This window comes from Dermochelys coriacea, chromosome 1, assembly GCF_009764565.3.
Source record: "Dermochelys coriacea isolate rDerCor1 chromosome 1, rDerCor1.pri.v4, whole genome shotgun sequence".
NCBI classification, from domain to species: Eukaryota; Metazoa; Chordata; order Testudines; family Dermochelyidae; genus Dermochelys; species Dermochelys coriacea.
This window is the reverse complement of record NC_050068.2, coordinates 112,386,804-112,396,426: the sequence shown is the minus strand read 5'-3', so window position 1 is coordinate 112,396,426 and position 9,623 is coordinate 112,386,804. Positions and strand designations below refer to the sequence as shown.

At 45.1% G+C, this 9,623-nt stretch overlaps 1 protein-coding gene across 2 annotated transcripts; it reads right to left on the bottom strand.

Moving 5' to 3' along the window:
• Positions 1 to 274: 274 nt before the first annotated feature.
• Positions 275 to 9,154, bottom strand: CHAMP1 (chromosome alignment maintaining phosphoprotein 1). Of its 2 annotated transcripts, XM_038386635.2 has the most exons (4): positions 8,825 to 9,061; positions 8,270 to 8,459; positions 464 to 3,995; positions 275 to 423 (listed from the first exon to the last, which is right to left on the bottom strand). In XM_038386635.2, exon 3 carries the CDS (start codon positions 3,930 to 3,932, stop codon positions 1,119 to 1,121), a length of 2,814 nt encoding a protein of 937 aa, XP_038242563.1. In that variant the 5' UTR covers positions 3,933 to 3,995; positions 8,270 to 8,459; positions 8,825 to 9,061; the 3' UTR covers positions 275 to 423; positions 464 to 1,118. The 2 variants fall into 2 exon arrangements, with proteins under 2 accessions (XP_038242563.1, XP_038242565.1); XM_038386637.2 differs by lacking the exon at positions 8,270 to 8,459 and having other exon boundaries at positions 8,825 to 9,154.
• Between the last annotated feature and the right edge of the window lie 469 nt (positions 9,155 to 9,623).

Below are 9,623 nucleotides of genomic sequence, written 5' to 3'. Positions count from 1 at the left end.
CAAAAGGATTGGAAATGGGACAAAACACTAAATAGTGAATACCTTCCCCACAATGGTATATTACAAGTATTTTCCTCCTCTTACATTTAATGCTCCTTTCTAAAGTACAGCCATGGGGGTTTAAACTAATTTTACTTCCATTAACAGAAAGCTATAATACTTACAGAAAAACTTCAGATTTATTCTGCACTGAATGCTGCTATTCAAAAGTATTTGAGACTACAATATAGTGGACTATCACAGGCTTTTCTTTGAAGAGCAGACAAAAACAATGTCGTGTTCAAGTTAGCTTTTTATTAAAAGATTGAAGCATAACATTTTACCAGATACAAGAAATTCAGTTTTCTCTGGCATACAAAACATTGGAGTCAACAAGAGAAAATTCTGGTTGCTGTGTGTGTGTGTGTGTGTATATATATATATATATATACATATACACACACACACACACACACACACACACACAAAATCTGATATCACTCCATCAATTTTAATGTATATTAGCACATGCTTAATACATGGTCAAAATACAATGTCACAAAAAAAGTACCTTGACATTTTTAAAGTCTGAGATAAATCATTCAAAGAGGTGAGAGCAGTGAATTTCCAACAAATGCTACACACTCAATCACAAGATCAGGGCATAATTATTCCAGAAAACCAACATTATTCTTTCATGCCTGATCAATCACATTCAGTTTCACTGGGCTACTAATTTTGAGGCTTTGCTTCACATTTTAAAAAATAAGACATTTGAGAGATGTGAAAAACTAAGTTCAGTCTTCACAGTAATATGATATGGGTTGTTTGCCACACCTCCACTTTATTGCCTGCATGTTTTACAACAATCTTTACAAAACTAGTTTTCACCCCGTTTTGGTTTCAGAAATATAGCATCTCTGACGAATAAAGTATGAATTTACTGAATAATAATACAGAGACATGGACATGTATTAATACATCCTTTCAGTAATACAAGCTATAAGACATGTTAAACACAGCACAATAAATCATGCATCTTTTGACTTGTCAGATCAGCTAAACTACTTAGCTAACATACAGCAATACTTACATATTTTAGTAAATTAAACTCATTGAGTATAAGGAAACAAAAACAATCACATTTGTTCAAGAGGTTCAAGGCTGTCCAATTGCTTTTTACTTGTATCTTCACTATGACGGCTTTGGCAATGGGTTAAATGTTTCTTAAAGCCTCTGGGAAAATTTGATTCAAAATTACAGCGTGGACATTTAAGCAAACTTTGACCATGAGCAGCAACGTGGTTTTTAAGAAGGGACTCCAAAAGAAAAGCCTTTCCACATATTTTACATTTGTAGGGGCTTTGAACATTATGCTTGTTAACTAAATGATGCAAAACGGCACCTTTTTTCATTGCACGACAGCAACAAATTTTGCAATAATACTTTCCCTTTCCACGCTTCATGTATTTTGCGATCTCTTCTTCTGAGATAAAAGCCTCTTTTTCTTCTGTAAACTGTAGTACGCACTGTGGCTGAATGGGAGTAGTTGCATCTATTTTGCTCTCTTTGTTGTAATCAGATGATTCTGTATCAAACTGTTCTTGATCACTATTTGATTCTTGTTCCTTTACCTCAACAGAATCCATCTCTGTTTTTCCACATTCACTGTTTAGTTCATTATCAGAGGTCTCCTGGTTTTCCTTCTTAGGCTTCTTTTTGGGGCATGAATACAACATATCTTCTGAAGGCTCCTTCACTAAGATTGACTGCTCTTCCTGAGACAATAGATCATCCAGTGTTTTTTGGTCTTCTAAACTCTGAGCTAGGAAATCACTCTCATCGGACTCAATAGGCATCTGGGGCTCAGAGGAAACAGCTGAAGCAGGTTTGAGAGGCTCAGAAAAAAGAACATTTTTCTGGACCTCAGAGGAAACAGAAGGAGCAGGTTTGTGGGGATCAGTAGAAAGAGCATGTTTCTGGACCTCAGAGGAAACAGCAGGAGCAGGTTTCTGGATCTCAGAAAACAGAGCATGCTTCTGAACATCAGGGGAAACACCACATTTCTGAGGCTCAGTAAAGGAGGCTTGTTTTTGTGTCTCAGGGGAAACAGCAGAAGCAGGTTTCTGGGACTCAGTGAAGAGGGCAAGTTTCTGCACCTCAGGAGAAACTGCAGGAGCAGGTTTCTGGGACTCAGTGAAGGGCACATGTTTCTGGATCTCAGGGGAGGCAGCAGGAGAAGCTTTCTGAGGCTCTGGGAAGCCAGTATGTTCCTGGACTTCAGGTGAAACAGCCACAAGTTTCTGAGGCTCTGGGAAGAAGGCATGTTTCTGGACTTCAGGAGAGAAAGGAGCAGGTTTCTGGGACTCAGTAAAAAGGGCATGTTTCTGGACTTCAGGGGAAACAGTAGCAGCAGACACCTGAGGCTCAGGGAAGAAAGCACGTTTCTGGACCTCAGATGAACTAGCAGGAGCAGATTTTCGAGGCTCAGAGAAGAGGGCTCTTTTCCGGGATTCAGGGAAGAAGGCCCGTTTCTGTCCCTCAGGGGAAATGGTGGGGGCAGACTTCTGAGTCTCAGAGAAGAAGGTTGACTTCCGGGACTCGGAAGTAAGTTTCCAAGACTCAGGAGACATTGAGGGAGCAGGTTTACGAATATCAGAAAACAGAGAAGATTTCCAAACTTCAGAGGAAACAGTGTGACTAGGTTTTCGGAGTTCAGGTGAAAGAGGGGGAGCAGACATCCAAGTATCAGGAGGAAGAACAGGTTTCCAGCCTTCAGGGTACACAGAGGAGATGGGTTTCCATGGCTCAGACGAAAGAAGAGTAGATTTCTGGGGCTCAGAGAAGGATGCAGGTTTCCAAGGGTCAGGAGCAGGCCTCCGCGGCTCGGGGGACACCACCGGGGCAGGCCTCCGCGGCTCAGGGGACACCACCGGGGCAGGCCTCCGCGGCTCAGGGGACACCACCGGGGCAGGTTTTTGGGGCCAGGGAGAGACAGCAGTGGGAGATTTCTGTAGCTCATGAGAAATAGCAGCGGCAGGCCTCCAGGTCTCAGGAGAAACAGAGGGAGCAGGCCTCCATGATTCTGGGGAAATTGCAGAAGCAGGTCTGCGCGGCTCAGGAGACAAAGCAGGAGCAGGCCTCCGTGTCTGAGTCATATGCCTGCGGGGCTCCGGAGATACCGCTGGGGAACGCCTGCGAGGCTCGGGGGACACCGCTGGGGAACGCCTGCGAGGCTCGGGGGACACCGCTGGGGCAGGCTTCTGGGGCTCTGGAGACACCACTGGTGAACGCCTTCGGGGCTCAGGGGACACTGCCGGGGCAGGCTTCTGGGGCTCAGGGGACACTGCCGGGGCAGGCTTCTGGGGCTCAGGGGACATGGCTGGGGAATGCCTGAGGGAATCAGGAGACACTGCCACGGCAGGCTTCTGGGGCTCAGGGGACACCGCTGGGGCAGGCTTCTCAGGCTCAGGGGACACCGCTGGGGAAGGCTTCTCAGGCTCAGGGGACACTGCCGATTTCTGAAGCTTGGGGGAAATAACTGGGTCAGGTTTCTGTGGTTCCAAGGAAAGGGAAGGTTTCTGTGGTTCAGGGGAAAGGGAAGGTTTCTGTGGCTCCCGAATGAGTGATGTTTTCAGGGATTCAGTCTCAGCTTCTACCTGATCTTTCTGGTCTTCATTCCACTTTTCAGGTACTGCATGTTGTGATGTAATGTGATAATAAACATTGCAATACATCTTGCTGGTAAAGAAACACTTGTGACAGTGGAACAGTTTTGCACTTTTCTGATAAAATATAAGTTTACCTAAACCAGCAGCATCCATTTCATCACAATATTCTGGGTGGATGGTACCCATATGAATTTGTACGTTTTCATAATCTGTCCCTCTGAAACTGCAGTGATCACATTCTAAATGCTCTGATGTTTTACGCAGTATCTGGAACATGTCCATTTTTCTATGGTCCGTTGCAGCTTGCACAGCACTACAAGTCAAAAACAGCAAGCTTCCGTATTCCTGCAATAGAGGTAAAACATTGCATATTTAGCTCATATAATACAAAATTTACTTCTTTATTTTTTGTTCATTTTGAATTAGCTTGATGCACTTCTCCATTTCTAGAATAAAAATTAATCCCAGCAAGATCAAGCCAATCCAGACATTTACAAACCCTCAAGATAGTTATGAAAAGTGTCATCACCAGCTGAATCTTTCTTCTACACAAAATCCACCTACTTCTCTTACATAGCAAATTGATATATCAATTTAATAAATTATTTTGCTCTGGGGGGAAAAATAACTTTTGCATGGCTATAACCTCCTGCATGAAAACATACAAATACAGATTTCTCCTTGGCCTGCAGGTCACTGCACATAGTGGAGTTTGTGCAAGTAATTTAAATTCTATTTCTGTTTACCACATGGGTCTGGTTGATATATATTTATCAGCGTAGGGACTTTGCAAATAAATCACATGCAAGGGACCTATATAACAAATATTTAGCTCATGGCACCATGTTCATCTGACAAACATTTCTTTGCTTGATATGAAAATACTTATACTACATTTCATCTGAAAAGTAGAACCACTTTCAAAAAGTTAATCTTTGCAAAACCACTCTAGGACTGTTATCTTCATTTTACAGGTTAATAAACTAGAAGAGAAATTAACCATCTGAGACAAGGCCACATAAGCATTTCATAAAGCTGGAACAGAACCATGAGGTCCTGACTCTCAGTCAACTGCTCTATTCACTAAACCCTCCTTTCCATACAGTAATTATTTTTCATGAAAAAAACACATTTGTGACACACAGAATGACTGTCAATTAAAAAACCATGCTGCTGTCTGAAGTCTACCTGCTGTTGTTACATTTAGGATTACCGACATTGAAAAAGCAGAGAAAAAAATATTTCTTTTTCAGTTTTTGTGCATTTGACAGCCCTCTGTATAGGTGGTTTCTCCAGTACGTATGGGTCTTTCACACAATGGAGGGGAATAAAAATATTTATAAAATAAAAAACTGACTGTAAAACCAAAACAAAATCACAAAGATTAAGACAAATGCAGCAGAATGGGCGACAAGGGATGGATCACTCGATTACGTAATCAGTTCATTCCCTCTGGGGCACCTGGCATTGGCCACTGTCATACAACAGAATACTGGTTAGATGGACCTTTGGTCTGACCCAGTATGGCCGTTCTTATGTAACTCATTTAAAAAAAGCTGACTAGATTTCACCTGATAGTGTTTCTAATGGTGAAAAGTGATAGTGTGATACCAAGATGTCCAGATAAATTATTGCTGTAAACAGAAGACCCAATCTAACCATATCCCATCAACCATTTTCACCTATTTTCATTGGTGCCCTTGTACTGGGAGAGGAACGTGTGTGGCAGAAAATTATTAATAATAATGTTAATATTATTAATATTATTTATTTGTATTGAGGAAGCGTCTAGAAGACCTAGTCTGGAAGTAACGTTGAGTCACTGCTCTAGGGCTGAGAAAAAAAATCCTTCACATATGTACAGAAAAATGGGTGCCCAATTGTACACTTCTGTATCAAAAAATAATTCATCTACCTAAAAGATGAAAGCTTTTTTTTTCTGGAAGACATGGCTTTGATATACACACATTTTGAAACCACAGAATCTGAACTGGAAACGTGGGTTAAAAAAAATCTTTGAGATTTTATTATTTATTTTAATCCTTACTATAACTCTGGATGGCATACTACCCATATTAAATGTTTAATCTTTTTATGAACCCTGCTAAACTGCTGGTTTCAGTATATCTTGTGGCAACAAGTTCCACAGACTAAATGTACATTATGTGCAAACTACTTCCTTTGAGATGTTTTAAATATATTGCTTTTTAATTTTATTGAATACCATATCCTTTTATTGCAAGAAAGGGTGGATAAGATGGGTCCATTTACCTTTTCCATACCACTTATTATACATACCTTTATTATATCCCCCTCTATACTAAACCATCCCAAATCTCTTCAACATCTTTTCATATGGAAACTCATCCATACCCCCAATTATTTGTGTTGTCTGTCTCTTAGCCCTCTGTCTTCCTCCCTTCATGTCCAATCATTTTCAGAATTTCTCAATACATGGCATATTACTAACCCTTCTTGGGAGGTTGAATTATTTTATTCTTCAATACATTTTATATTTATAGGAATTTCTGTGGTTTGACACTACCCTTTGGCTTTCATTGTCTCTCAGATGAAAGGATAAAAATAAGGTGAGTCTGTTACAACAGAGTGGGATCAGACTGCATCAAATTTGTGCTCAATTTTTTATTGTAACCACCACATCGTGCTACATGCTTAATACGTGCAATGTCGACTAAGGGCTTGTCTACACCAGCAATTTACAGCGCTGCAACTTTGTCGCTCAGAGGAGTAAAACAACACACCTCTGAGCGCAGCAAGTTTCAGCACTGTTAAGCGCTAGTACAGACAGGGCACCAGCGCTGGTAGCTACGCCTCTCGCAGCAGCACTTTAGCGTTGCCAGCATGGACTAGCCCTAAGTCTATGTCTACATTACAGACATTAGAGTGGCACAACTGTACCACTGCATGTAGCCACTCTACGCTGATGGCAGAGAGCTCTCCTGTCAGCATAATTAAACCATCCCCAACAAGCAGCAGTAGACACAGTGCTGTCCACACCAGCACTTTTGTCAATGAAACTTATGTCGGGGTGTGATTTTTTCACACCCCTGGCTGACAAAAGTTTTACTAACAAAATTGCTAGTATAGCCATGGCCTCTAAGACAGGGATCAGCAAGCTTTGGCAAGCAGCTCACCAGGGTCAGCCCCTGGTGGGTCAGGCCCATTTGTTTACCTGCTGCGTCAGCAGATTCGGCAAATCGTGGCTCCCACCGGCCGCGATTGCTGTCCCAGGTACTGTTTGATTTTTTTTTTAAATTTTAAATTATTATAATAGATTACAGTAAATTTAGGATTAGCATAGATTGAATTTTAAATAGATTTATTTTAAAGAAAAAAATGTATTTAACAAATTAAAATATGATTTAAATAAAAAAAACAGTCCGTGATGCTCTTTTTCAAGTACATGGCATGAGGATACTGAATTGGCTGAAAATTCATCCCATGCCAGACAATTAGTTTTCAGATTTTTGATATAATTAACAGTTATGATATAATTAACAACAACAACAACATTTTCCTAGTAATACAAGGCTTAGAATCCAAGTTTAGCAAAAAATCAGATTAATTTAGCTTTAAAGATAGTTAAATTGGAAAGAAAAATTAAATTGGCAAAATCCATATAATCACATCTGAATATATTCTCCTTAACTCTTATCTCTCTTACTTTATTGCATCTTAATTTCTTTCCTTACTGACTGTTCTAACTCCTTTACTTAAGATCTCTCAAAGAAACTGCTACTCAGGCACCTGCACCAACTACTATACGCTACTGCTGCCCACCTTCATAGACATACCAAAAAGTGTGCACAAATCTCACACAAACTATTTCAGGATCCACTTCTAAAAGACCTCTCAATAGACTTGCTCCAGCCTTCATCATATACCTGAATACATAATCCTGGTGTGGCCAAACCCTGGCTCATGAGCCACATGTAACTTTTTTACAGTTAAAGTGAGTCTCTCAGAGCCCAGGCTACTCTCACTCCTTCGCCTACCAGATAGGGGGATGTGGAGAGAAGAGAGTTCAGGGCACCTGCCCTGCAGCGTGGTGGTGGGATTAGGGACTTCTTCCCTCTTCAGAGGGGGTAACTAAGGGCTTTAGCTCTGGGAGGAGATGTTGGGTCAGAAGTGCTGCGCCCCAGCAGGCTCTGCCCCACAGGACAGGTTGTGCATTTCTTGCGGCTCTCGAACTTCTGAAGATTATTGTATGTAGCTCAGAAGGTCAGTAAATTTGGCCTCCCCGACATAATTTGCTCCGATCCCTATGAAACTGATGTTTTTTCCACCAAATGCATCCGATGAAGTGAGCTGTAGCTCACGGAAGCTTATGCTCTAATAAATTTGTTAGTCTCTAAGGTGCCACAAGTACTCCTTTTCTTTTTGCGAATACAGACTAACACGGCTGCTACTCTGAAACCTGATGGGATGATATAGCCCATCCCGTTGATTCTGATAACAAGCGACAGGGACAGTCCCTTAAAAACTGCATGCTGTAGAGACAGATTTCAGAGTAGCAGCCGTGTTAGTCTAACTCCTTTACTTGAGAAAACATGATCCTAGATTATTAGAAATGAAGGAAAGTTTGCAATTCAGCTAACCTGGCTCTATTTCTGGCAGCTGGTTTTTTGTTTGTTTGTTTTTCTCGCCACCGGGGCTGCACGCTCAGGTCTCGGGGCCGCACGGCGCGGGTTTCAAAGGCTGCTGTTGACGCCAAGTACAGCTTTCACCCTTTTTTTTCTTTAGTATTTGGATTCCGCCTTTTCTATTGCCGTTAACCTCAGCAGAAGCCTGGGGGCGGGGGGCGGGGAGGGTTCACACATTTAAAGGCGAGGACCAAACGCGCGGGGGGGGGGGGCGAAGGGGGATTCACGCCCCCACACGGGGCTCGGGCCCTAGAGAGCAGCAGCCCGCGGGCGTGGGGGGGGGGGGTGGGGGGCAGCCCGCGGGCGTGGGGGGGGGTGGGGGGCAGCCCGCAGCCCGAAGAGCGGGGGAGGGGCCTGAGCGCGAGTCTGACCGGCAGTGACCGGCCCCGAGCGCGCTATCGGGGGCGGGTCTCCAGCACGAACGGCCCCAGCACGGTGGGGGGAACGGAGGCCTCGGTCCCGCGCCTGCCCGGAGATGGTTCCCCCCCCGCCCATCCCGCCCGGCCTCACCGCGGCGGCGCCGCCGCAAAGGGCGGGGTCCTCTCGAGGTCGTTGTTCCCGCCGCTCCGGTCAGGCGGGGGCTCCGCGCGCGCGCGGGCAGACCCCGGGCTGGGCGCGGCCCCTCCGATGGCGTCGGCTGTTGCTTCTGCAGGCCGGGCTGAGGGCGCCGCTGGCGCAGATGGGGAGGGGGCGGGGAGGGGGAAGAAGAGGGGAGGCGCGCGGCCGAACAGCGGAGGTTTTATTGGGTCTCCGGCCCGTCCCGCTGCCCAACCGGAAACGCCGCAGCTGCCTCTGCCCCGCCTGCCACCGCGCGAGTCCTTCTGGCATTGTGCGTGCGCGTGCCCGTGTGTGCGCGCGCGGGCCGGTGAGGCCGCTGCGGCTGGAGCGTGTAGCGGGGGCGGCTCGCGTGGGGAGTAGAACGCGCGGGGGCCGTTGCAGGGAGGGGCGGGGCGGGGCGGGGCGTGTGGTGTGTGGGCAGGGCTCGGGCAGGCGCCGCCCGTGCAGGGCCCGTTCTAGCCCCTGTTGGCGCCAAAGGCCGCTGGTTGGGGTGGGAACCTGCTGGTGCCTAGTGAGGGGCCTTGGTGATGTGATTGCGGGGGGGGAGGGGGAAGAGGAAGAGCATCTGTTACACGCTCTCAGGTTTCAGAGAGTAGCAGCCGTGTTAGTCTGTATCCGCAAAAAGAAAAGGAATACTTGTGGCACCTTAGAGACTAACAAATTTATGAGAGCATAAGCTTTCGAGCGCTACAGCTCACGTCATCGGATGCACTCTCAGGCTGTGCCAGTGCCTCCCACTCACTGCTTCCCC

What these genes read in the sequence shown, in the direction of transcription:
- CHAMP1 (XM_038386637.2), bottom strand. Translation starts at nt 3,932, where the DNA reads ATGGACATGTTCCAGATACTGCGTAAAACATCAGAGCATTTAGAATGT.